Source organism: Bombus affinis, chromosome 2 (assembly GCF_024516045.1).
Source record: "Bombus affinis isolate iyBomAffi1 chromosome 2, iyBomAffi1.2, whole genome shotgun sequence".
NCBI classification, from domain to species: Eukaryota; Metazoa; Arthropoda; class Insecta; order Hymenoptera; family Apidae; genus Bombus; species Bombus affinis.
In genome coordinates this window covers 11868679-11896452 of record NC_066345.1, presented here as the reverse complement: position 1 = coordinate 11896452, position 27774 = coordinate 11868679, and the positions used below count along the sequence as shown (strand labels likewise).

Sequence of the window (27774 nt, the reverse complement as noted above, 5' to 3'; positions counted from 1 at the left end):
CAAAAGGGCTGTCACGATTTTCTGCGTCACGCGCATCCGTGGACTGAACTCGAAAATTTACTCGACTGTCGACGTCGTCGACTTTTGCTATGCTTTTCTAGCTCGACGTCTCCACATTCGGTCCTATTCTTTACAACAACTCTGTTTTCTGGCCGCGTTGCACCGTCCAACGAGATTGCACGGTTGTTGAAATGCAGCAACAAATTGTGAACGAACTGTACAGTCCAGTTCCTTGAAACGATTCGTACACGTTCACGGAATTACAAGCGACTGCAGTTCCGTATTCACGATTACAGTGATAGGTTTAATGCATAGGTAGCAAAGTTTATGCCGTGGTCGTCATTATGGTTTCGAAATTGTACGGTGTAAGAGAGGATTTTTCGTATAATGTTGCTAGTGATCGAACAGAATAATGGCTCAATCGAGTTCTTGCCTTATACGGAACACTCGTTATTCGAGAATGAGGGTTCTCGAAGCAGTTTCAACAACAGCAAACACAAATTAACCTAATCTAATCTAAAAACACTGATGATACGTGGTATCTTTGTAAACAGAAAACGCGACAAAGAGAATTTTGGACCGATGAACTAACCGAGTCCACGCAGACATCGTCTCTTTCCCATTGTCACAATTCAGCTATTCCGCTTAATAGTCACGTGGGAGTGAGAGACGTCGAAGCGAGGAGGATTCATTGAAATTACGGTCGGAGGGGAGTGGGCAGAGACATAAAGCGAGAAAGAGAGTCACGTCGAGTCGCGAATTAAATCTCATCATCGAGGAGGAAGGTATAGTTTGACCCAGTGACACCAGGGTTTTAGCTTGACCCCGTGATTCAAACAAAAACTATCAAACAATAGGAAATACGATGGCTTCGAAATACACACGTTTCTCCTAGGGTGGTCCTCTTTTACGTCAAGAGAAATTCTCAACCTCTCGATGTTATATTTGCGCGAATCTCCTCCTCCTCTTCCTCGTAAGTCATATGTTTTCCTCCTCACAAAACGCAGCGCGCGTTCTCTAATTACCAGGAACATCGACTACGTGCGAGTTACGCGATTACAAACTTTGCTGAATTACGAGTGGCTACGAGTGATGCGTATTCTCACGTTGATTTACGTAAGTAGCGTAAATTGCGTTGGTCCTGGCACGCGTTAAACAGCGCACGCCTACTTGAACAATGAAACGTTGCATAGTCGGCGAGAAATCGGTTTGGCGAGCGTGTCTCGTTCGATCGTAACACCGGTCACGTGCATTCGATCGATTAATCGTAGTTTCGAGTCACGAATAATTCTTATTTTCTTCTGAACATAATTGCTTGTCCGAATTTTAGAAATTCAACTTTGTATCACTCTGTATATTTTAAAGATCAATTCGTATACCTGTCTTCGTATACCTGTCGAACTGATCTAGTGCAATCCGTAACTCTCTCGAATCAAACGATATAATATATTATACCTGCCTAAAATAACCGGGATAGGGACAGCCTGTGGAAAGCGTATCGCGATCGTATTCCGAAAGCCAATATCTCATGCCAATCAGAATCGCGTTTGGACATCTCCCAATCCGAAATAAGCCGGTATTGTCCAACTGAAAAATCATTTCATCAATTATATCATTCAGCGTCGCTATATCTACAATCGTGTATCAATCCCGCTAATAAATAAATCCGCTTTTCTATTCACACGTTAATCACATCAAACGATGTTATTCGACATTACTTTGAGTTCGTAAGATGGGCCGTATAGAGTCCACTATCGATAAGCTTGTCGAGGGGATAGTATCGTCGCTTCGAAGTTCTCTTTCCTGTCATCGCACGATTCAGTTTGTGTCGCGGGATTGAGCGACGCGTGTCGTCGATGCATGCGCTTTGCATGTCGTTCGAACTTTTCTCTCGTTCGTGATTTTTACTCTATACGTACTGTGTCTCTACGATGTTAGTTGTCCGTTGCGAAACCTGGTATTTTTGGATTCTGGATTTTGGAATTAGAATAGAACAGAGTGAGAGAAGAATAGAAGAATAATCGGGTGAGTTCGGCAGGCTGAATGTTATCGCGAGACTCGTGGGGATTCGGTTAGTAAATTTTTGCTTGTGGTGGTGTGGTACGAGCGTGGATTTTAGGGAAGTAAACGTAGTATCTCGATGCCAATTTTATTTTTAACCCTTTAAAAGCTGCGGTTGAATGGAAGAGTCGCGTCACGGAGCGTAGATATTTCATTGTATTTGAATGGAAGAGGCGCGTTTGCGCTTTGATGAAGATGATATCGAGAGTTTCAAAGGAACCAGCTGTGTTGAAAAGAAAGATCACAGTGGACTTTCTTTTGACTCGTATTAGAAACTCCTTTTGTTCGTTTATTAATTAATCTCGCTTCCGTTATTCTTCCTACCCGATAAACGTTTGACGGATAGCTCGGGTTATAATTTCAGACGATTCAAATGTAAGGTCGATGATTAAACGTATTTCGTTCGTATTAATCTGGTTTTAGAAACTCTGTTCGTTTTACCGTACCTCCATAAGATAACGATTTCGTGGAATTTATATTCGGAAGATATACGACGAGTCTCGACGGAAGAGTTCAATCGGTCGAATACACCGAGGTGGTACGCCAGGTTACAATTTTAGAAGCGGACAGATAGAAAGAAGGATTGTACTCCGCGAATATCATGCTCCGGGATTCGACACGAGCCGATTCAGGGGTTTCTGCCCCGAATACGAGTGTTCGACTTCGCGTACGAGAGTATTCGCGGCCAGAAATACATTTGACCGTAAGTTATCTCGGTGTCGATGATCGACACTGTTCGAGTATTGACTCGAGCAACGTGACAGACACCTTCCTTGCGATAGTGACCACGAATTCGATTTGATCATTTTTAACGCGTCGAAATATTTCATCCGTTACTAACTTCCATTCCAGGAAGTTTATCGAATTCGTTAAATAGCGTTGACGTAATTAAACTCGCGACTTTGATACCTTATTTTTAGAATTAGGATACTCGAATATTCTAGTATTTACTCGGTATTTACTCGGTGTTTTCCGATTCAGTCGTCGCCTCCTAGATCCTGCGTGTGAATGTTCGCATCACGTCTAATATTACAGGACGAACCGAAATAAACTTTGCTCGAGTGCACATAGTGCTGCATGTACGCGTACGAGTCGCACCTATCGCTACGTTCGCGTTTGCACACAGCCGTACACATACACGAGCCACGATCTGCATGCGAAAGCACGCACGACACGTCTTGCTTATTTGCAAAACTGTGACTCGTTGATCGGTGGATTTTATCACGACTGGTGACGATAGATCGCTGTTGCTTGGGCTTCCGTTCGAATAATCAATTCCTTTGAAATCTTCCGGTACTGCCGTTCGGTTGGAACTGGATCGAAGGTTGTATGGAATTATCTTGTGACTATTTTTGTCCTATTGTTGATTAACCAAGTAACGATGTTACGACGCGGAAAAAAGCGTATCTTGAACATGAAAAATTCACGATAAAAAGTAGAATAGTTGGAGAAATTGAAATTGCCTATAATTGCGATGAATGGTAATAACTCCATCGACAAAAGAAATTTTATCGATGGAATTATAGTCGTCTGTCGTCGGTGAGTGGCGTGTTTTAAGCTGACACGCGAGCATTCGGTCATCGTATTCTTTTAATTTATCATCGATGTAGTTTTTAATCGGAAATTGATCGCAGATGTTAAAAGACGTTCTCTAGTCAATCCATGTTATTTCAAGCATTTAAGCAGGCTAGAATACACAAAAGTTTTAAGCAGCCTATCGGCAAAACTTCCGACGTTGTCGAAAGTCCTGAAGACGTGGAAAACTCGCCGAGAAAGTTGATTTATCGAAAAGTTTGCCTAGTAAATTCGAGGCTGTCCTGACGTCGTCGATAGTCGCATTGATCGGTTCCTTTTCCTTTCGTTTATCGAGGGGCCCCGATGACGAGTTGGAATTTTTGGGTCAATCTGATGGCAAAACTATCGACTAGAGACAGTTTCACGAAGCCTTCTGCCAGATAATAATTCATATCTTCGCTCCTTGGAAATATTTCAAAGAGATCTAAAAATATTTGCGAAACGAATGCTTGATCGTAATCTGCCGTTCATCGGCCTTGTGAATTTCACTTGATCTTCTTTTTCAGACCATGGTAAATTAAATTTTCGAAATTTCACTTCGCAACGAACTTCTAAACAAAGTTTCTTTCGGAGTGCTTATTCTTGATCCTGATTCTTCATATTTCTCGCCTGAGAAGGCAATTTCACGGGCGAACCAGGCAATAAAGAATTTAATATAACGCCCGGAGACTATGGATGAATGACTTTAGGCTGTTAAGCCTAAAAACTGCTTGACTTAGCGACGAATTCTTGGGTGAAATTCTGTGGAAGGCAAGAGGGCCTCGGTGAGCGACTTTTCGACCGGCTATTTCGAGAGCCGAAACGCTCAAACCCTCGTGGCGCTCGTTTTACATATTATCGCGATTCCATCTGCGTACGGAGGTTTTCGCGTTGACCGCGAGAACTGAAGGATCCATACAGCCTTGAGATTAAGTAAACCATACGGCGTCGTTCGCGTAATCGCGCCAATTTCTCTCTCTTTGCGTATTTATCATACGGACATTTTAAGGAGAAGAAACTCACAGTTCTTCGACGAATCATGTGCAATTTCAATGTCTCGATCGTTTATTATATATAATATCAAGTCGTTCCACAAGTAACGTTCTTTATCTTTGTTCTGCGAATTTCCAGAGAAATATCGAACGGCAGCTGCTGAAAGCTTGAGTTCGAGCGATTGACGAGTTAAAACGGTGAATGATGATGAAAGTGATGAATTGGTTTTTATATTAACGTTAAAGAAAGAGTATTTTTAAGGATAGAAATTGGTACTCCTAGTGTGAAATGATCACAAGAGCTTGAAGGTTCGATAGAGGGATTCTATATTTTGCCAGTGCATCGATATCGGAATCGATGGACCGTGTCGGTGAAAAATACACGGTCATCCTTGAAATCGATTTTTTTCCCTCTCTTTCGCACGTTGCATTAAGAACTATTTATAACGAGACACCCTTCTCGTCTCCGATTGTGAAACTGTCTGAACTAATTTTCTTCGCGATGCTCCCGCCTCGTTGAGATCTGTATTCTTCCCATCGCGTTGTCCCACTTTTCCCTCATAGATGATAAGCAAATTGAAGGTTTACGCGAGATGCGTTTTAATTGAGCACGATCGAAGGTAGAGTGAGATTAATTAAGACCATCTTCTACATAGTAGTATTTCTATGGAATCCTATGGCATCGACCAGTAACAGAATTTTGCCGACCTTCTGTTGCAACCTTTCAGGGATTTCGGTGAAGGTTGTAGAATTTGTTTGGTCGTAACATCTATTACATAATTCGCTAATATTATTAGCTTGTAAATTATTGCGCAAAAGAAGAATATAGTAGTAAGAGTATAGTAACTTTTTGTCATGTATACTTTAATCTTCTGAAACATGACAAGGCCGAGGCTATTCAATAATGCAGAGATTTGAACTTATTTGAAGTAAATCGTGTAAATTGCACGTTTATTTATTTTCATGACTGGGTATGTATTCCTCGATAAAATTGCAATTTGAGAAGAATAAAAATGAAAGGTAGGATTATTGCATACACACGGAAACTGAACGTTGCGTGCACCCGACGTGGGTCCGATCACGGGATTGACACCGTTTACAGCGTATCGATATTGGCTCGGCCGCTATTTTTAGTGGGCCGTATCGTATTCTAACGATGCAAACCGCAAACGTGACCGAGTTATGCGACGTTGAGAATCCCTTCTACGTAGAAAACGAAGCGTGTACACCGCTACGTGACAAGCTGACACGCGACCCATTACGATATACACTTATCAGGCCGCGATGTGCGATCGTTGTTCGACTTTCTGTCGGTCATTCACGTTCGACGGTCGTTGATTATCCTCTTCTCTCCTGGAACCGTTCCAGGAACACGCGATTTCGACGTTTCACGGTATTTCCGGCGAAATTCCTAGGTAAACTCGCTTGTTATCCACTTTCGTCGAATATCCGACGAACATCGAAAACGAAAATTCCGTTTCAGTCCGTGTATTCCAACGCTGTGATTTCCCTGGCGAATCTTTTATTCGAACTGATCGAGCAAATTGTCGAAAGGACGAGGTGTGACGCGTTTACCCCAATGTAGAGGTGGAAAATCTGGAAGTGTGGTCCGTTTGCGACCTTGTTTCAGCATTTCGTTTGTTTCATCGTTGGTTATTTCAAACAGAGAGAGAAAGAGAGAGAGAGAGGTGGAAAAGGTAGGTGGTGCCGTTATCACAGGCTAAAGTGATTCATAGATTGGTAGAAAATAGCAAGGTTGTGCAGAGGTTGTTGATTCGTGAAACGGTGCGGTGGGCAGCAACTCGGAAACCAGGTCGAGGGAGATATACTTTATTTTTATTGAGCCAGCGGAATTGCGCTGTTAGAACCTGTACGCTATGCGTTTCGAAACGTTAGACAATCCATCGATCAGAATACCTATTCGGTTTTGAAGGTTACATCATATTCCTGTAAAGAATTTATAGTTTTCGTTGTTACGTCACCTCTTATCCCTAGCGAACGATATATTTAGAGTACACCATGAATCGTTTACTATAAGCTTAAGATTTACCTAGCCGAAAGTTAAAAACTATACGACGGTAGTTACGAGACGTTCATCGAGTCGAATTTCATCGCAGAACAACTTTAAAAGAAGGAACTTATTCGAGTATGTTCCGCGTGAAAGTAGCGAGATTGTTTGAATGATCGTTGACATTAAGGACGCCGACGGGTATCGAGTATCTCTCGAATCTGTATTGCCAAACTTTTATAGTAAATGTAATCTTTGGGTAAAAACGAAGGTAGAAAATCTGTATGTACGAAGACAGGTTGTCGTAGACCAGAGAAATAGCTTCGACAGAAACGATACGTCCATAAATTCGTTTGGCATATACTGCAGGGACGGCGTGCGAAAAGCGAGGACGCCAGGTTCCATTGCTAGATTCCTCGACTAAAAAAAGAAACGACCGATTATTACATACAATGATGATTTACATAACGATGTAGAGATTAGCTGACTTACATTGTCACTGATATCAGAGAAACATTAAAAACGCTTATCTTTTATTCTTATCGAAACAGTGAATGCAATCTATCATCGTAATCTACGAACGAGGTGAAGATAGAGAACTCGACAAATGTGATAAGTGGAAGACTATTGAAAGTCGGAGGAAGGCGCCTGGTTCAACGCAAAAGACAAACGCAAAAAAAGAGAAGCGTCTATCAACGGAAATAGAAAGCACGAATTGTCGGCGGGACGATTTACTTTAAAAGCATAGAAATTAGAATAACTCGCCAGTATTTCTTCGTAGTTCCCGCGAAGTCTTTGACATCGTGGCGCGAGTAGAATGCGGGATAACGTTAAAAATCATCGCCAGTAAGTTGCCAAACGCACGTCGGCCAGTCGGAGACAAAGAAAGCTTCGCTTCGGGAATACAAATTTCCCCTTGCTTGGGTTAATGGGCCGGGGAAAAGGGTAGAGAGGAGAGGAAAAACGTGAGGAACGCGTAACGTGCACGGGTCCCAGCCATTCGAGCACGATCGAAGCCGTGCACGCACGCCTGGTCACGGCCCGTACGCACGCATTTGCATACGCGTAGCAATGCAGGGTGAAAGTACCGATACGACGTTGCGATCTAGCTTGGACAAAGCTTGTCACGCGTTTCGTATACTTCTTCGCGCTTTAGGAAGCTTAGACTGAAATGCGAAATTTCGGAAGAACTAGCTGGAATATAAATTCATGGTCAAGTAAGAAACGTAGCAAGATCGTAAATCGACTTGCATTGACTATTATGGTAACTTCCAAGATCATTCGAGGCACTTTACGAGTCTCCATGAGGATTGTAATAAAGATAATCTTTTCACGAACGAATATTTTTCGAGCAGTGAGAAAAAATGTGTGTTCGTTTAACGTTGTAAAGAATACATACTGCGTTCAAATTTAAGGTTTTAAGTTTTAACGAGTATGGATTAATTACGTAAGAGTTTATAATAACAGTACTTTATACGACTTTAACCGAGATTTTGATTTCTTACTTTCTTACGTTAAAACTTACTTTGATCTTACTATCTCGCTACGTTTTCCATATCAGCTGTAATTATCATTCTTATCAAGCCGTGTACGACGCGGTTACTCGGCGCAAACGTAGTAGATGCCACAGTAAATCATTTCTAATTACGTACACCGTGTCCAAGACAAAGGGCGAGATTTATAGGACGCGATCTCCACGGTTTCACATCGCGTACCGTGGGTATCATATCCGAAAATACATCCACCTCGGATCAGCCGGGATAAATACTAATTTATATTTATCTTCTTTCAGATCACGTCTGATGCCCGCAATACATCGAAGAACGCGAAGATGTAGCTTGATCAGCCGCCACTAGCCGCGTGACCATCAAGAATCGAATTCCGCCGCAGTAACAGTGGACATACTTGGTCTATAATTAAACTATATAATGTGCTGACGGTGTACCCTAACGTGAACTCGCGCTCGCGTACCAGTTGAGCTCTACGACAAACAAGAACCTTCTTCCTCCGTTGTTCAATGCTTGCTAAAAGAACTACTTAACATCTAAACCGTCGAGAACGAGAGATCAGGCAAAAAGACCGAAGGAAAGAAAACGAATCGAACGATGGGGGGACAGGCAGAGGGAGCGAGGATCGCGTGGACAGTGGCTCGACTTCCGTCGTGGCCGTGGAGAACGAGAATCTTGGGCCAGTTGGCCTGAGATATGCCAGAAGTGGCATCGTCAACGGTATCATCGACATCGTCATCGAGGCTCAAAGCGGAGACGGCGACGTCGAGGTCTGGCGGTATCGCTGGCCGACAGCTGGCGATAGAAATCGAGACGATCGAGCGCCGGGTCTGCGCCACCCGTCGCGACCTCTTCGTCCCCGTGACCATCGATCCGCGGCCCAGTCGGGCTGTCCACTGTCCCGATCTAAACGCCTGTTTGGTGAACGAGTCTCGAACCGGCCACGAACAGGTAGACTGTCAGGCGATTCACTTTGGCTACGCGATCCCAGTGAACGTAGTTCCCCTCGAGACCGATCCACGGCTCGCCGAGCTCGTCTTGGACCACTCGACCGAGTTAAGCAGACGCGCCGCGAGCTTCTTGCTCGAGCACCATCCCCAGCTGCGTCAGCAGCGACAGACACAGCACGAACGCTGCTCAAGCATGGCAGCCACCGCGAAGCACGACCTGCGTCAGAAGTTTCCAACAGAAACATCGACGTCCGGTGACGAGGACATTGCGGCGATCGCCAAGCAGATCAGCGATCACGCGGAGGCGATCTATCAGACATGGAAGAGTCGAGGACTAGCTCCTACAGAGATACTGAATTGCCACAGTAATGCTACGGCCGCGGACAAATTTGGAACTGCTCTTACGCCGACTTCCGCGTCCAATAGCCCGAGTAGTACGGGAAAAGTTACTCCTACGAGCTCTAGCCCTGCCACCGCGGTGGATATATTGAGTCAAACGCCGAATCTCGATAACGGGAACTTGGAGAAGCTGGTGAACAATTTCGTAGTGGAGGACAAGGCTAGGTTAGCTGCGTCGAGGCAGAGATCGCCGTCGAAGACTCTGCCCTCGTCGATACAATTTGCGTTGGAGAAGTTCGAGAAGAACTCGATGCAGCAGCATCAACAACCGCAGACTTCTCCTTTGAAGAACAGCAACGTTGGTAGTCAAGTGAAACCGAAACAGGGAACTGTTTTAGTGTCTCCGACGTCCCCTTTCGCGAACAAACCGTCGCAGATAGTGAAGCCTCAGGTATCCACAAAGATTCCCGGTGCTCACCACCGGGAAGTGTTTCTAGAAACCATAGAGACTACTTTTCCGGCAGACATAACGCCGTCGAAGATCGTACAGCAAAAGAGGCCGACGAGTACGGTAATCACCTCTCCCACTGCCTCTAATCTCGATGATCCTTCGACGAATTCAGGACTGACTACGTGGCCCTTAAAGAACAAACTAAACGAAAGTAAAAGAGTGACAGATCCTTCCAGATCGCCTCAGCAGGAAGTTAAATCGTTAACAGGTAAGGAGGAGAAAAGAAATAGTGGCTCTAATTCGAGCGTTTACCTTGACGAGGTCGCTCGTGAGGAGGAAAGACTGATAAATGCCCTGAAAACGGGCTCGGTGATCACGGAGGAGCCCGTAGAACGAACGGTACCTCTGACTCGCCAGAAACCGGCGATAAAGAGGGAGAAACCGAAGGTGGAGCCTGTTAAACCGATAATTATCGGTCACAATCATCACGCAAGCGGTCTGGTGACCACTTCTGGCGCAGTAGTGAACAATGCCGCGTCTCCGACGCTTGGTAGCAACGCCAGTGCCGCGTCGGATACGAAATCTCTAAGCAAGGATGATTTGTCAAACATGTCAATGGTGGATTACGCAAAAGTCAGATACAGAGCGGCTCAGCAAAATCCTCCGACTCAACAGAGGCTGGAGGAGCAGAAAACAAACAGCAACTTCAATTCTACGGAGCAGCTGGTGTCGACCACGAGGTCCAAGTTCGAAACGGAGATACAAAAGGACAAGGAAGCTAACAAAGACGAGAAGGATCCTGTTACGTCTAGATGGGGTCCTAGAATCAATTCTCCTAGGCCGAGAATCGAACAAGTGCCCCATCCGGAATTGACCACGCAACAGAAGCAGCATATAAGAGCTGCTGCCGCGACTGGCACCGGAAACAATCCTGTTAGACCGTTTTTGACCAGAGGATCCGTCGCGGAACGCGTTTTGATCTTCGAGAAGTGTCCGAGCGAGCTGTTGCTTGACAAACGGGGGCCACGGCAACCGGCTATCAACACTTGGAGAACCGGGCACGATGTTCAAAACAAGGCTCAGGTAAGTCGACGTTCATCGATCCACAATTATCGTTTCTCTTTTACTTTTTAGTTCGTTTATCGAAGATTCATTAACGCGACGATAATTGGAAAAATGAATTGACGAAATTGGGAAATTATCGAAAGGATTGAATTTCGTGCCAGGGATACGGTGTAGAGGCGGAAAATTTCGAAGAGGTTTATCGAGTCGAGCGAAGATCTCAGCCGGTCGAAAATTTCAGTAGGTTGTGCAACGAACGTGGATGCATAAAGAAAATCGTACAAGACAAGCCACGTTTTCCTGGAAGCAGCGTCTAATTCGACGGGATGAGTCTGTGCCTCGAAAACCTCGAGTCCATGCTGATCGGAAAGACGTGTCTTCTCTCGCACGTTCTCGCCGCTCTGGGTGGCTTATATCGGGCGTTTTGGTCGCCGTCCAAATTCCTCCTTCTCTGGGAGGATGTTCGACCGGTCGACTCCTGCACTTTTGTCTCGAAACGAGTTCAAGATCTCTTCGCGTAGAGGTCGTTTCTGCATGCCTCGAGTCTTTCTTCTCGAGCATCGCCCGATGCTACTTCTCATCTTTGTTATCGAACTCGCCTAGCTGCCTTTGATCTCTACTTTTTGGAACGATATGAACGATGTTATTAAATTGGAGCACCTTCAAAATTATGTACCGAGGCTACGAAGAGTATTGGAATGTCGAAAACATTTGTCATTGTCTTTGAACCATGTTAAAATACCTGATTTCTCGAAAAACTTGGTTACCTAGCTGATTCTTCTAAAATTAATCTTTACGCGAATCTATGAATATTTCAATGTTGTTCTTAGAAGATGTACTATCGAACGATAATAAGAAACACAAGTTTAAATCGATCGAACGATTAAGAAAGAAACATTCTCGCGAGTTTCAAAGTGGCTCTGGATCATAGCCAGGAAGAGGAGAAATATACCTGGCACGATTCGCCTGCCAAAAACCGTTATTGCCCTGGCTTTTCCTAGTCGAACATGGGTATACTTGTTTCGAGTGCATCCACCGGTCTTCGTAACCTTATAATCACTTCAAACAAACTCCAACCACGCGCCTCTTTCCAAATCTTCTTCCTTTATTTGGTACGATCTATCGAGAATCACGGAGGCTATTAAACTTAATCAGCGAATCTTCTTCGGGTAGTCAAGGAGCTAGTTAATCGTGTGTTACCCACCATGTGATAAACCACGGTGCTTCAATATGGCGTTGCTGAATGATCAGACAATATACGTGGCACGAGGGCTCGATTATGACATTGTTATTAGACGGTTATTGCCTTTTCAATGTGCTTTGAGATCAAACTAGATTTTGCTCAGAGAAATTCCTGCCAATTCCGCCTACAGCTTTTACAATTAATTCGAGATCATTATCGAGCTGATGCGAGAAAATTGATAGCGAATTCCCGATATCGTTGTAATAAACAGTAGAAAGTAACAATGGGAACAACAAGATTCCACGGATTCCAGCGTGCGTGTGAAGTAAACGAGAAACACGTAGATATTTATGGATGCAATGTGTAGCAGAGAGGCCGTAGCAATTCCCTCGCGTTGCACCGTCGATGGATATAAAGGAGACTCGAAGAAAATTTGTTGTGTTTAAAAAAAAGCAACATGGAAGTTGGTGGATGTATCCAGAAGTCAATGGTGTTTGTTGCCTCTGCCCAATGCCAGATGTATTTTCTTATGCTTGAATGAAGTCTCTCTTTCTATGTGGTAGCCGATGTTTTCGTCGCCAGTTTTCGTAGCTATTAACCGTTTAAGACGACTCATAAACAGGACGAAGAATAAAAAGGAAGATACGTCGATGAAGTTTAAAAGACGCAGTTCATCGTGATATCAGAGAAGAGGGCTCGATTAATTTAATCGACGCGTGTCTCTCGTTTGTTTGATCGCCGAGCCGCTGAGTCACTGCTCGGTTTTCGTTACGATTAATGTTATTCGACCTCGAGAAGAGGAATAAAGCGGACCACCATGGCCATAAGTGGAAACGGACAGCTCTCGACCGCTTATCGTCTCGTACTCTTGGCTAAATAATACCCATGACGTTACGTTGGTGTTATTTATCGTGCAGGGTGGTCCATGATTCGCAAGGCTATTATATAGAAACGAATGACAACTCGATAGAATATAGTTGGTCACGACGCACGATAGGATTACTGGAATTGGTAATTTCGCTGAAATTGCCAGCTGGAATTAATTTAACGATAGAAGAACGGCTTAAGGCGATCACGCGGCTAGGTAAGGTTCCAGGTATCGGGTAATTAAAATTCCCATTGGAAAGGACGCGCGATCGGTGACGCCGCGTTGTATCACCGGTGTGTATATAGCCCGATATGGAAAAACGTGAAGACTCAGGTAGCGGCGACGTGAGATCGGTGGCACGACGGTCAAAGGAAAATAGGAAAAAGTTTCGAGCGCCCTTGGGGTTAACGGCGAGAAATCGTTCTCGCCGGCGAATATCTGCGACGACTGACTGACTCATTGTAGCCGCTCCATATTGGATACCGTGCTAGATTTTAAAAGGCCGTCGTCTGTCGCCTTGGAATCGAGCGTGGCTGACTCTATCACCGCTTATGGCTGAAAAGCGGACTCTCAAGCCAGGAAAGTTCACTGTGACCAACTACAAGCGACAGTCGTTAGGATAATGGGAACCAGGAAGGAAACGCTTCGATATGAAATATCTTTAACGACGTACAGGTTTTACGTTTAAACTCGAACATATAATTGCAACCATGCAGATTCGAATATTTAAATTTAATATCGAAATTTAGATATTCAAATTCGCATATTTAGAAGGTTAAAATGGTAGAACAAACTATTCCCCTCTTAAGAATAGAGCTCTCGATGAATCCAATCAACGAATTAGGTTCCTTGGCTGGCGCATTTCTCTGTGCAGTTCTCTTCAACTTTCTGTACGATCCTCGCAAGAATATCTGATTGAATCAGGACCTCGATAAAACTGCCACTTTCTTTCATCGTCAGAGCCGCGGTCCAATTAATTTAAAATATGTTTACGAACTCGGCATCTTCCTCTCCCATAAATTAAAGCATCGATGGACAACAAAATCGAATGTAAATACCGCAGCATCGGTCGAACGGTGAAGGTCAAGTATTCGATATCGAAACGAGTAGTCCTTGGCCGGTTGGCAGAGCGAGGATTCGATCGGGAGGCGTAGCCGAATTCGCTATGTCAATTGGAACGCTGATTGACGGTATCCCGTATGTCAGACAGCGAACCGTGCCAAACATGAGACTGCGATAATTGTACCAGTCGTTTTGCCTAATCTGCCCCAATGTCACGGGACGTGGACCCGATCTGTTCCAGGCTTTCACAACGATTCGCGTCTTCGGTTATAGATAACTATCGATTCGTTGTTTATACTATAACTATCTATACTATATCTGCTTTATATTCCAATTTCGTTGCTTTTTCACTTGTTAACTTTCGCTCGTGAATACCATAGCAACTTTTACGTTAGGTCTATTTTCATTCCAAGTTAGGTTCCCCCGAGTCTTATCCCCCTTGATACGTTCGATCTGGGACTATCGTTGATTATCGTTCGGTCACTCGAGCGGACGTTGCCTTATATTCGCCTGGTGGAACGGGCGTGCATTATTGATCTTCCTTAAACGGATTCCATCGAAGAAGCTCTACCGCTATTTTTATTACTGGCAGTATTTTTTTCTCGCGTCTATTATTACCGCTGCTGTCGTTAGCCTTGCCACTATTTCTGGCGATCATTGACATCTCTTATCTTCGATACCTTCGTTGAGCAAACTTTGTAAAATCTCCATTCTTCCTGTTCTTCCTTGGAAAAAAAGCAAATATTTGAAATGAAGCAAAGGAAAGGATGTACAGTGTTTAACGATCGACACCTAACACGCGATGAACCGAAAGATCCTGTCGTCTCTTGACCGTGATGTTGGAAACAACAGCGTATATAGGAGGAGACTCGTGATGTAACCATAGTCACATGGGCGAGGCGATGCATTAGCCGCGTTGGCCGGCCTCTTTGCATTCTTCGGATCCTTGGCATCGCGTAACAGGATGTCGTGTCCTTGGTACGCCGATACCTTCGCCTCGGAACGGCGCTTTCGAAGAAGCATAGAATTATTCCGACTCGTCGACGACGATCGATTAGACACCTTGGAGAACCGCATCGATCCAACGTAACCGGAAGCTCGAACAATATAATGAGATCAGGATCGTGGCTTGCCGTGTCCTTTGTTTGTAACACGCGACATAAACCAAGTTATGTAACGAAGGAAATTAACTGGAGGAAATAAAGCCAATTTAGCTTCTCCAACATGTTTCGAGAACTTTATGCTGCATTACGAGATTAACCCTGCTGCGATTCTTGAATTTTCATGTTTTATGGAACGAAAGAAACTTTAGCACACGATGCAAAATTATTCGGCTCCGGCTTAAGAAATTTTTTAACCGTAGAAAATGTAATTCAAAGAACGCAGCAAAGTTGAGTAATTTTAATTACTGGTTCGTTAAGAATAATATCACTAAATACACGGTGCAAAATCGTATCCATGTTCAAATAACGATCGATCGCATACTAAGCGAATATATATAGACGAACGTAGGCTGCGATTTTGTTACTTTTCACGGTCCCAATCAGTCTGGTCGGAACGATGCTTGTTGGTTCTAGACGTACGCGAAAGACAAGACACAGCAAAAGAGCTTGCCACCGCACACGACACTCCAGAGGCACGTGAAAGCGAACAGAAACGTTCACATACCACGGTAAACGTTGATCCAAACCGTATACGATACAACAACCGTTGAACTATTCGATTAAGGATAACGAAAACGAAATTTCTATTGCAGATTTTACTTTCCCGGAGGGAAACCTCTGCCATTGTCGCAAGTAGAGGCAACTATCGCGAGGATCACCGCTGCTTTCCAAACTCTTCCTGGTCATCGTGCATCTCGAGCCCAATTTCACGCTATCACCAAGGTAAAACGACCGTTGGAACTTGTTAAAAGTCCCAAGGATAACGTTCTTCCTCGTTTACTCGTTCTTCGTTTTAATACAGAGATTCGAGTCGAGATTTGATCTTGACCATTCACGTATTCTCTCACGTGGGCAGCGATTTCACGTGGGAAAGCCGTAACTCTAACGTTCCGTGGTTAGAACAGCTGCATACAAAGGCTATGATTTGTCTTGCAGGCATGCGACTTGCCGCTCTATTGGAAGGTGCCGCTTTTCCTTGCCGCCGGTGGAGATCAGACCGGCTACGTTGAGATGAACGCGTTCCTCGAGTTTTGGAAAGAGTATGCTATAACATACACCTTATAAAAGTCAATAAACAGATCTGAAAAATGAATCGAGATATTCGAGGGCTTTAATTCGAAAGAATTGTTTTCTAATTCGGTAAGTTTAATGAATGTCGTGGGATTGATTATTTATAGATTGTCGAACACCTACCATGACGCGGCAAGCAAGTTTATCCGAATCACAACCCGGGGCCAGAGGAACAATATACTACCGGAGGATTTGATCCCATTGGTACAAGACGTAGTCGAGACTCATCCCGGTTTAACTTTCCTCAAAGAAGCTACTGAGTTCCATTCACGCTACGTACACACGGTTCGTATTCGCGTGATAAATATTTGCTGGATATTTCTCTCAATGCAGGCAAAGATAGAGGGAGAAGAAAAAAAGATTCCACGGAAGATGGACCGTCGTTTACGCAACGTGGATCGTCTTGAATTATTCAAGATGATCGTGCTCGCCTCGAGCAATTATCACGCGCGCTTCTGGTCATTGGAAAATCATTTTAACGAGCGAACGTTGCGCTGTTTTTTTACTCGATTTTACATCAGCCACTTAAGTGGAATCTTTCAGATTTTTTTTCTATTTAACCGGCTTCTGTATTTGCACGTCGTATTTGTACGTCCAATATAGAGGATGTAGTTAAGGCGACAAATTTATATTTATATCTTGTTTGATGATTTTCACGATTCTCGTAATCCAGGTGATCGCCAGGATATTTTATTGTGTGAATCGAAGCTGGAGCGGAAGAATTTCCGTCGCCGAACTGCGAAGAAGCAACCTTCTGTCGGTGATAGCGATCCTCGAACACGAGGAGGATATCAATCAAGTGACTGCCTACTTCAGTTATGAGCATTTCTATGTGATCTACTGCAAATTCTGGGAGCTTGATCGAGATCACGATCTCTTCATCGACAAAACGGATCTCACAAAGCATAATGATCAGGGTGAGGAAAAATTCTTCCAGAAAAAACATCCTTTGTAAGTTTCGTTGCTAGGGAATTCTCTTATTTTTGGTTGGATCGTATTACAGCTCTTTCCAAGCGTATGATCGCGAGAATATTCAGCGGTGCAGTGACCAGGGGTGGCGTGAAAAGCGGAAACGGCGTTCAACAACCCCAGGATAAAATGAGTTACACGGAATTCGTGTGGTTCTTGTTAAGCGAGGAGGACAAAAACCATCCGACAGCTATTGAATATTGGTTCAGGTATAACATGTAATGTTTAAGCTAGATGCGTTGTACGAACAATAGGTATTTCATTTCGGATGATCGATAGATGCATGGATCTCGATGGCGATGGATATTTGTCAATGTACGAGCTGGAATATTTTTATGAAGAACAGTTGCATCGTATGGAAGCGATTGGACTGGAAACGTTACCCTTTGAGGATTGCCTTTGTCAGGTTAGTAAGTGAAAATTACGTCATTATGTAGTTTTGTTTACAATTTTAAGTTAATAATTTTTTGGTTGGTAGATGTTGGACATGATCAAACCAGCGACGCCGGGAAAGATATCTCTAAGCGACTTGAAGAAGTGCAAGATGACCTCAATCTTCTTCGACACGTTCTTCAACCTCGAGAAGTACCTGGATCACGAGCAGAGAGATCCCTTTGCATCTGCTAGGGAGCATGACCCTGATGGTCACGAGGTAAAAAGCTTTCGAAATTATCAAATGCAAATAAAATGAAATTTACCAGGAAACACTGGTTGTTATGAGTACCTCGCTGATATCTGTTATCGTTATGTTTTCTTTTATTTCATTCGCAACAGCTGTCGGATTGGGACCGATTCGCCGCAGAGGAGTATGAACTGTTGGTCACAGAAGAGAGCGGTAACGAACAGAATGAGCAAATGTAAGTATTGATTTCGCGCGACTTACATTACACACACGGCGTGTATCGTCTATGTCATATAATCGATACGTGAATATTGTTTTTACTATCATCTATTAACGTCATCAAGCATATAACTCATCGATATTATTAATAGCGATTAGTGTTCATTAAAATGAAATCAGTCAGGGATTCGTTTAAAGAATCGTTTAAAACATTAAGAAATATCGAACACTAGCGTGCAGTACAATAGACGTTTCATAGAAAGTTCTTGCTTATCATATCAAGCTATGAAACGAAAGTCATAGCTTTCGAATTGTGGCATGCGTTGTCGTTAAATAGACAGTATGCCCTGCTGCGGGATCTAACAATTTCATTTTGTACTGTGACCGTAATGACCATAGTGCGCTCTATGCGTTTGTTGCAGGCTGTGTGATGATGAAATGTAACCATCATCTGCAGCTCAGTAAGTAAACAAAACAAAAACTGCATGATCTAGTGATGCACGACCTTCGTGTATGCATAATGTATTAATTAGAGAGTCGGCTAACCGCTTATTTTTATTTCTTTCTTATCTTTTTTCTTTTTTTTTTATTCTGCGTACCGTTTTATCCGTACCGTATTATTCGAATACTAACTGGCTCTCGGTTGAACACACGGTATATTATTAATTTTAATTCATGCAAGATGGTCGAGATATTTCGAAACTACGATTAACGCTATTAAAAGCTGTATATTTTTATTCCTATAATCGCTGAATGAAGGAAACTCTTTACACGCTCGTAAGCCAAGAGTGAATTTCGAGGATTGAATTTTAAATGCTTTTTAGATGCCATTTTTGCTTCTACTAAAATATGAACCTGTGTTGCATCATTTTTTAATCGACTAAGTGCTGTAGTTGAATCACTGATAGTTCACCTATTATTTAGCCCTATGACAGAATCGAAGATTTATTTAAAACAAAAAAGAAAAAAGGCGTTTATTTTTCCTAGGTCAAACGATTCCATGTCGGAAGACGTGTTTTCCCAAAACCTGGAGATTCTGGACGGTGAATCCGTGGATGTGCTTCAGGGTATAGATACCGAATTCCAAGGATACCCCGATTTATCTACGAACAGTCCATTGGATTTCAACTGTCAACAGTCGAGGTACCAATATTACGACAGTGGTGACAGCGACGATTACGCTGAGAGCGATAATTGAATGGGAATGGGAAAGCCGAACGTCAACCTCGGGAAGAGAAAGCAAAGGAAGGGGGAAATTGACTTTTTCCTCGAAGCAATTCAGTAGTCTAAACGCGTAGTTGTTTTCCATATAGTAGGAGTGTCGTGTAATCTTTTTGTGAACAGCCGTATATTATGGTGAAGCGATTCTCGACGAAACTGTGCATACGAATCCATTCGGTGATCTGGCAAGAATCGTTTCTTTCAAGTACAAAGACATCTGAGAACGATTGATTTTAACCTTCTATCTGGATAGTATAATCTTAAAACAATCTTAAAAACGTATCAATGAAACAGACCCGGAAGCTATTTTAGAAGCTAAACATATTTAATCGTTTGAGATAAGAAAATAACAAGAGGGAAGTATCGAGCGATCCTCTTTGAAACGGAGAAGCTTCGATATCACCGAATCGATCCGTAACTATGAATAGTAGTCGAGAGGAAGATTCAGGCAACGGCACGACGATGTGTGATAAGCAAGCGTCATTGTTCAATCTCTCTACGATATACATATTGTGTACTTCACGTTGTAAATAGACAGCAAATCACGGACCCTTATTTTTACTTAACGCGAGAAAGTCACTTGAAAAGAATGCAGGTCTTTCAATTGCTGCAGCCATTTATAAGAAAGTCAACTGACGGTAGTTGTAGAAATATAAAACAATTTAATCAGTCGGTTCTCAAGCAAATTCATCCCGATGGACTACAATTTTTCTAGTTCGAAGGATATTATTTTTTAGAAGAGAACGGGATGAAATTCCGCGAAAAAAAACACACACACACACACCCTAGTTTCAGCCCGAGGCTGCAACAACTGGAAATAGCGCGTTAGAAGATTCGACGTGGTTGGATTTGCGAGTAAGAGGTGCTGTTACCCTATATAATCGTCTTGTAAGCCATAGTGTTACACTGTACGCAAAGTATTGCACGCACGAGAACGTTCAAAGGATCGAGCGAGATCGTAACAGTAAGATATTCCTCTAATTCGATCCGGTATAATATTCATAATGTGGGTGTGTCCTATTCTTTTTTTGGAAATCTCACACTACGATCTACGATTGTTGTTTCTTTTCCACGTGTTTGCAGGCATTTCTTGCAAAATGATGAATACAAGCCAAAGATGAGACGTGTTCTGTTATCTTCAGCGCGAAGGTAGAAGGGAAAACGAAGAAACAGAGAAACTGTGTGAACACAGATGCTGCTCTAAATGATAGGAACATCGTCCCTTTCAACCTATAAGTGACATTTGTTTCGAGGTTCAAAGGGATTTATTGGGATCTCCCTTTAACAGTTGGACGTTGAGTGGACGTAGCTTTTTTTATAAACTAAGTTAAAGTTGCTTTATAGTGTTCTCCTCGAAACGATGCATTCTGAATATCGATTGTTTATCTTCTTTCCATTAATTTTTTTTCTTTTTTTTTTTAATTAAGTTAATAAAATGGCCCCGAGAGTTTAGATACTTTTTAAATCGTTATTAAGGGATTATTGTGGTTTAAAGTATGCAAATCTGCGCTGACAGATGCAAGGAGATTCTATTTTTAGATTCCTTTTCGTTAGGAAAACACCATGAAGAACGTATATACGACGATCATTGAAGAGCGTGTAGTGAAATTTTGTTGAAAGTGTCTACTGCCACAGCAATGGATTCTTAAACGCGGCTCAACTTAATCTAATTCACGACATTGAAGAACGGAAGTTGTACCCTCTTGTTTTTTAAACATCTCTTAAATGCGTTTTAATTGTTACTGTTAAATTAATTGCTCATTAGAGATTTTATTTCTGCGCGAATTCTACGACTTGTTGTTCCATTAAATGATAATTATACGAGCGATGTATCGTTACGTTTGATTGTGAAAGTACTCGAAGAGTACTCGTATGTTCAGGGTACAATTGATTTACGAGAATCCGCTTGAGCCGCCAAGACTGCTGGAATGTATATATTAATTTCGTTTCCGAAATTTAATTTTAACTGCGTATACATATATAATATTACTCTAGTCGAAATGTGTGCTATAATTCACATAACGAAGACCACGTGAGATGGCGCGTTAATTTTAAATCTGTTTCGTGTTATTTGTTAATTAACAGAGTTGAATTGCAAGCAACGTGAACGAGCGTTGATGGAAAATTCTTTGTCGTAAAGGATGCTCGAGTATTGGACCATATTACAGATAATCACTTTCGATAATACATCTTGGAAATACTTCCAAAGAATTTACCAAAATATATCATAAGTAATTCGCAATGGTAATAAAGACATATCGAAAATCTTTGAACGATCGGGCGTTTTAAAATGAAATATTTATATTAGAAAGAATTGTGATCCTATCGATACTGCTGAAACACGATTACCGTTCTTGTTACTGTTACGTACCTGTGTTCGCTTGATTACGTAAATCGGTTCTTTCAAGAACCATTCGTTAATATCGTTCATTGAGATTTCGTGTTTACCAGCATTCGATATCGCACGATGGAATCACACGTTCCTTTACGTCGTTGAATTTTCACGATTAACAGTAAAAGAGAAATAAATTGATGTAGGTGTTGAATAGAAAGACCTCTTACACAATCGAATTCGTAAATATCGACGTAATATTTTTTAAGGTTAGCTAATCTTTTATTTGGCGAGTTATCTATTAACTTAAAATATTGTTAGATATTCTATCATTAAAAAATGAGAAAAGAAAAAGGAAAGAATCTTTCCGACAAGAAGAGGAGGATATTTAGCGCTTCCTATTGACCATTTGAAGAAATGAACAAAATGAGGAAACGATCATCCAAATAGGTCTCCCCAAATAAGAGGTTGACGTTTATCACGGAAGTTATTTAATTTCTCTATTGCGTTTCCGCATTCAGAGAACCGTTTTCACCGCGAGTGATCGCTTTTGTTGACTGTCCAAAGATGTAACTATTAACACTTACAGTTGTATCTTTTATATAGCTCATTATGATTTTTTTTTTTTTTACAATATATATATATATATATATGTATGTATATGTATATATATATGTGCATATCTCTTGGTAAAAATTTCGTTGTGACAATGTAGTGCGCATCGAGTTTTCATTAAACGAAAGTTGAGACACGTGGAAATGGGCGAGAACGTCCGATTATATTATTCGTCATTGCATTTGGCCATGTTTTCGATTGTTATATTTATTCATTATTCTATGATAGGTTTATCACTGTTCTATAGATCTGTTACGTGGTTTCTTAAATCGAGCACCGTCATGCCACGATTTCGTGTCTTTTTCGAAGAAAGGAAGGAAGACGATTATTATTATTATTTTCTTCTTTTTTTTCGATGTGAAATTCGAATTTGTGGTTTAATTTTGCACGCGCGTGCTTAGACCGTCTCGATAAATGGACTCACGTTCACTATTTACCTACATTTTTATTTATATATTTTATCTGTGCATGAGTAGACAATTAAGGTAATTTTGCAAGTTAATAAAAATGAATGGTAAAAACTATTATCTGAAATCGATTTTTCACTCTCTTGTCCTTCCCTTTTATCTTTATTATTTTGATATGAAATAAATTTCACATAATGCAACATAATAATACACATGTATGGATTCGTTACGATAAATCGCACAGGGCGCAAGATTGTAAAAGTTTTTCGTGATCGGTATTACAGAACATGAAACATGACACGAGTTATATGAAATGCCATCTATTTATTATTCTATGAAACTCGTCTGCGTAATTTCATGCTCTACCGATAACATCGAAAATGACATGAAAATGGTAAGAAGTAAGGAATTCACAATTTCTCAAGGCGGTTTGTTACAGAATACAAAGATACAGAGATAATAAATTTTTAATTAGAAAGAATAGATATATAAGAACTTGAAGATGAATATTTAATAGAATTCGTTAGAGCGGAAAGCAATATGCCATTAAAAACGAATTCCAAATTACCAGGTACATTAATATACATACCTGTACGGTATTTTATTTTATAAATTAAACAATACTAATTAATATAATTTAATTTTTACAGATGTTCCAATATCATTTTCTTTAATTATAATCACTGCATTATCTCTGTGTTTTATTAATAGCTATAATGGTGAATTTGTATTTGATGATTTTGAAGCCATTGTACATAATGAAGATGTACAAACCAGTCCTTTGATGGATATATTTAAAAATGATTTTTGGGGTACAAGACTGACATATAAGCAAAGCCATAAGTCGTATAGACCACTTACAATCTTATCTTTCAGGTAGCATTTTTTTATATAATAAGAACTAACGTGTTAAGTATATTTTCTAAGTGAATTGCATTATTTATAGATTACATTTTTGGCTTCGTGAAAGATTGATAGCTCAAGATTATCACATAGTGAATATAATACTTCATACCATTGTTTCCATATTAATGTTACCAGTATTTAATATACTTATAGACTCAAAAGAAAGGAGTACTACGTTTTATGCTACCGCATTGTTCGCTGTCCATCCAGTGCATACAGAAGCTGTATGTAATTGTAATTATATGTTTTTCTTTTATAAGAATAGAAGATGTAGCTTTTGTTTTCCTAATTCATGTAAATGCATAGGTTTCAGGCATTGTAGGTAGAGCAGAATTATTGTGTGCTCTATTTATGTGGATATCCATTATATTTTATTACTATTCAATCTATGCGAGGAGACTATTATACAAATGGCTCAGTATGTGTGGTTGTATCACATCTGTTGCAATTGCAATGCTGTGCAAAGAAACAGGAATTACTGCAGTGGTAAGAAATATTTTTTCCATCTGTTAGTGTGTAAATATAATAGTGACAATATCTTTTTCAGGGAATTTGTTGCATATATGACATTATAGTAGTGAACAAGCTATATCCATTTCAAATAATCTTGTTCGTTACATCAAGACCTTCGTGTGAGCAACTAAAGAATTTTATTAAGCAAAAACAAAAATTACTAATCAGGCTCTTTATACTTTTTGTGTCTGGTTTGATACTTATAATTTCAAGATTTTGTATAATGGAGTTTAAAGCTCCAATCTTTCAACCTGTGGATAACCCAGCATCATTCATGCACAATATATTTTTACGAATATTAAATTACAATTATATTTACTGTTTGAATATATGGCTATTGATATGTCCTGAGTGGCTGTGCTTTGATTGGTCAATGGGTTGTATACCCTTAATTAATTTTAATGATAAAAGAATACTTCTTGTTCTTCTGTTCTGGTTAATAGTTGGTGCAATGTTGGTATATATATTTAATTCTTATGAAGATACATTTTTAAGGTAATTATATACTTCGTAAATCTATGGAACAACAAAATAAAAATATAAGAAAATTTTCTTTGTATTGCAGATACTCGATTATGGGAGTGGCAATGCTCGTTATTCCATTTTTGCCAGCCAGCAATATCTTTTTTAATGTTGGTTTCGTTTTGGCAGAGAGAACTCTATACATTCCCTCTGCTGGTTACTGCCTTTTAGTTGTTATAGGATTACAGAAACTTTATAACCGTGTCCCTGTGCAATATTTGCTATTAACATATGTAGCTTTAATTTCGTTGTTTTTTGTGAAATCGTGGATAAGAAGTGACCAATGGAAAACTGAAACTACCTTATTCCGATCAGCATTACATGTTTGTCCATTAAATGCAAAAGTACACTATAATATTGCGAAAAATGCGGCTGATGCCGGAAACTCTACATTAGCGCAATACGAATACGAGGAAGCTCTGAGGTATAAAAGACTACAGAAATAAAATAAATCTCCCAAACGTAAAGTAACTTTAATATGTATTAAGTAGACTAAATCCCACGTATGCTCAAGCTATGAACAACCTCGGAAATTTGCTCAAAGATCAAGGAAGGTATTTAGAAGCAGAGACGTTATTTAAGCGAGCTATTAAGTTACAGTAAGTCTAATTGTATATATATATATATGTCCAGTTACTTAATCGTCTTGGTTGAAATTTTCTATTGCGAAATGCAGTGTTACTAAGTTGTCATTTTTAGGGAGGACTTTGCCACAGCATGGATGAATTTAGGCATTGTTTTATCGGCATTAAAACGATACGAAGAGTCGGAAAAGAGTTACTTGACTGCTTTGACTTATAGAAGCAAATATCCTGATTGTTTTTATAATTTGGGTGTGCTGGTTAGTAATATTAATTAAAACCTTAAAGAAAGTAAATACGGAAATTCTAACTGTGACTGTGTTTATAGTATTTGGAGCAGAAAAATTATGATAAAGCATTGAAAGCCTGGGAATCTGCTACGAAACAAAGAAATACGCACAGAAGAGCATGGACCAATATGGTATTACTTCTTGATAATTTAGGTATGCGTAAAGATGCTCTAAAAATAGCAAATCAAGCTTTACGATATATACCGGATGACGCATCTATTCATTTCAATATCGCAAATATATTGGGGAAAGCAGGAAATTTTGTGGAAGCGGAAGCGTATTTTAAGAATGCAATATCAAGGAATCCTAAAGATGCTATGTTTTATACGAATTTGGGTGTACTGTATCATAGATGGAATAAACTCAATGAAGCAGAAGATATGTATAAGAAAGCATTAGAATTCAAACCAGAATTGAATAGTGCAAAGGAGAATTTGAGAAAGCTATATTCTCTGAAAACGTTAATAAAATAATTTGTTTTTTGATGCAAACAGATGGAGTTCGGTACATTTATATTTCTATTTTTCCCTTCACGGCTTCAATATTTCGTGGATATGCGTACGCTTTAAATTTGCCGACCTTTTTACCGTTAATATAGTTATAAGACTTAAAACAAATATCACAAAAATAACAAGGATTGTGCGGTATTCTTTCATGTTCCATTGTAATCCATTGAACAGTGAAGATACCACATATCATACAAAATTTGGAAGATGTAGGTCTTAATCTAACTATTCTTGGATACGCGGATGTCGCTACTTCATCATCACAGTTAATAAACCTGAAAATAGTTAAGAAAGTAAAATGAGATCAAAAAAGGTAAATCTATTTCAAAATTAGAAGTTTATATATGAGACAATAAAATTACCTAGCATCGCTAAACACAATTAAATGTTCACAACCACCTTGGTGCTTGTACACCCATGGGAATCCAAATCTTACGCACAATGAATCCAGCGTACAATCTTCCATTGTAGCAGTTTTAAAAGGTCCTAATTTTGGTCTTCTTTGTGCCCAATTGATGATTACCTGACTGTAATCAACATTTGTGGGACATCTCATATCATTATAGAAAGTATCTTCAATAAAAAAAAATCCTGATTTGTAAACATCCTAAAGTCATGAAAAATACTATAAATTACAAATGCAGCGCATCTAACTAAATATTAAAAAAGAATAAATTACTTTTGCCATGGGTCCTATTGCATTATCCAAGTTATTGCTACATTCTCTAGAAATACTGTAATCAGCAATACATGATATTTTATCCCGTAATTGAGCAAGTGTTTGAGAACCTAGTACCGCTATAATATTATGTAATCGTAACAATGTGCCACATTCCGTCTTTGGTGCACTTTTTCCACGGTGCAGAAAAGGATAGTAAATTCTAACAAATATAAGAATATCATGACCAGGAACAGCACATATTTCATTTGTTGCTTCTACCTCTCTATAATTCTGAGGGAAAGAAAAAATAGTAATCGTATACAAAACATATTTGTTTTCATTTCCATTTCAAACTAGATACTTACTATGAACAATTCACTTAGGTATTTATAAGTAGGCTTTTTGAAGTTTTGTTTTAACCTTTGCCTTAGACTTTGAATAGTTTGTAACTGTACATCTTCTGGTGGTTCTTGAGCATCAAACACCTCTTTTTTTCTTATTTTTCTATTATTAATTAATTTTGGAACTTCTCCTTCCACTGTTAAATTATCAACGCTAAAAATAATTGTCTCATATTATCGTAGAACAACTTTGAAAGGTCGAAGTTTGCAGATGTTGAAAAACCTGCAATATTCTGTTAACGTGGACATTTCTTCCTCTGTAAGCTGGACTCCCATCATTTCCATCAAATTATTTTCATCTTTTTTCATAGGTATAAAACAATCCGATATCAGTTTCCGATAGTTATCAAAATACTCTTTTATATGCACTTTCGCTGATGCATTTCTATTATAAAATTTATATACATCGTCCATTGTAACGAATTAAAGAAATATCTTGAACTACAATTATTTCAAAGTATAAAATCAGTTCGTCAATTTCACAACGTTTTGTGATTATTTATACTGCATCTAATCCCAACCTAACTTGCTCCATGCTTCGGAAAGCAGTATCTCTCGAACTTTCGAAGTTAAGACTGAAGATCAAAGACAACTAGTAATTTAAACAATTCAGAAGAATGATCGATAAATGGTAACTTTCGTTTTCTATGGAGGACGTGTTCTGTTAAAGCGATGATAGATAGCGCTGCAATGCAGAGTAGAAAGCCATATTATTCGCGGAGATCCATTATTTATCA

General features: G+C 40.3%; 3 protein-coding genes across 9 annotated transcripts in view; 2 read left to right on the top strand and 1 right to left on the bottom strand.

Moving 5' to 3' along the window:
- Positions 1-22774, top strand: part of LOC126927684 (uncharacterized) — a 38722-nt gene extending 15948 nt beyond the window's left edge. Inside the window, exons 2-13 of one of the 5 annotated variants that reach the window (XM_050743752.1) lie at positions 8408-10946; positions 15616-15710; positions 15795-15924; positions 16138-16241; positions 16380-16557; positions 16946-17189; positions 17276-17450; positions 17521-17647; positions 17720-17893; positions 18016-18098; positions 18505-18543; positions 19070-19216. In XM_050743752.1, coding sequence (XP_050599709.1) covers positions 8820-10946; positions 15616-15710; positions 15795-15924; positions 16138-16241; positions 16380-16557; positions 16946-17189; positions 17276-17450; positions 17521-17647; positions 17720-17893; positions 18016-18098; positions 18505-18526 — 3459 coding nt within the window. In that variant the 5' untranslated portion in view covers positions 8408-8819 and the 3' untranslated portion in view covers positions 18527-18543; positions 19070-19216. Of the gene's footprint in view, positions 1-1825; positions 2026-5998; positions 6312-8211; positions 8332-8407; positions 10947-15615; positions 15711-15794; positions 15925-16137; positions 16242-16379; positions 16558-16945; positions 17190-17275; positions 17451-17520; positions 17648-17719; positions 17894-18015; positions 18099-18504; positions 18544-19069 lie in introns of those variants that run through there. The other 4 variants (XM_050743727.1, XM_050743732.1, XM_050743742.1 and 1 more) reach the window with 4 other exon arrangements.
- Positions 22775-23032: 258 nt separating this feature from the next.
- LOC126927711 (protein O-mannosyl-transferase TMTC4-like) lies at positions 23033-25960 on the top strand. 2 transcript variants are annotated; one of them, XM_050743766.1, is made up of 9 exons: positions 23033-23228; positions 23308-23533; positions 23604-23787; positions 23870-24049; positions 24111-24571; positions 24642-25022; positions 25090-25197; positions 25298-25439; positions 25508-25960. In XM_050743766.1, the coding sequence occupies exons 1-9, from the start codon at positions 23198-23200 to the stop codon at positions 25940-25942; spliced, it is 2148 nt and encodes a 715-aa protein (XP_050599723.1). In that variant the 5' UTR covers positions 23033-23197; the 3' UTR covers positions 25943-25960. The 2 variants fall into 2 exon arrangements, with proteins under 2 accessions (XP_050599723.1, XP_050599732.1); XM_050743775.1 differs by lacking the exons at positions 23033-23228; positions 23308-23533 and having other exon boundaries at positions 23688-23797.
- Positions 25918-27705, bottom strand: LOC126927752 (snRNA-activating protein complex subunit 3). 2 transcript variants are annotated; one of them, XM_050743795.1, is made up of 6 exons: positions 27559-27705; positions 27261-27478; positions 27002-27191; positions 26655-26927; positions 26338-26582; positions 25918-26250 (listed from the first exon to the last, which is right to left on the bottom strand). In XM_050743795.1, the coding sequence occupies exons 2-6, from the start codon at positions 27449-27451 to the stop codon at positions 25980-25982; spliced, it is 1170 nt and encodes a 389-aa protein (XP_050599752.1). In that variant the 5' UTR covers positions 27452-27478; positions 27559-27705; the 3' UTR covers positions 25918-25979. The 2 variants fall into 2 exon arrangements, with proteins under 2 accessions (XP_050599752.1, XP_050599749.1); XM_050743792.1 differs by having other exon boundaries at positions 27261-27655.
- Positions 27706-27774: the final 69 nt, after the last annotated feature.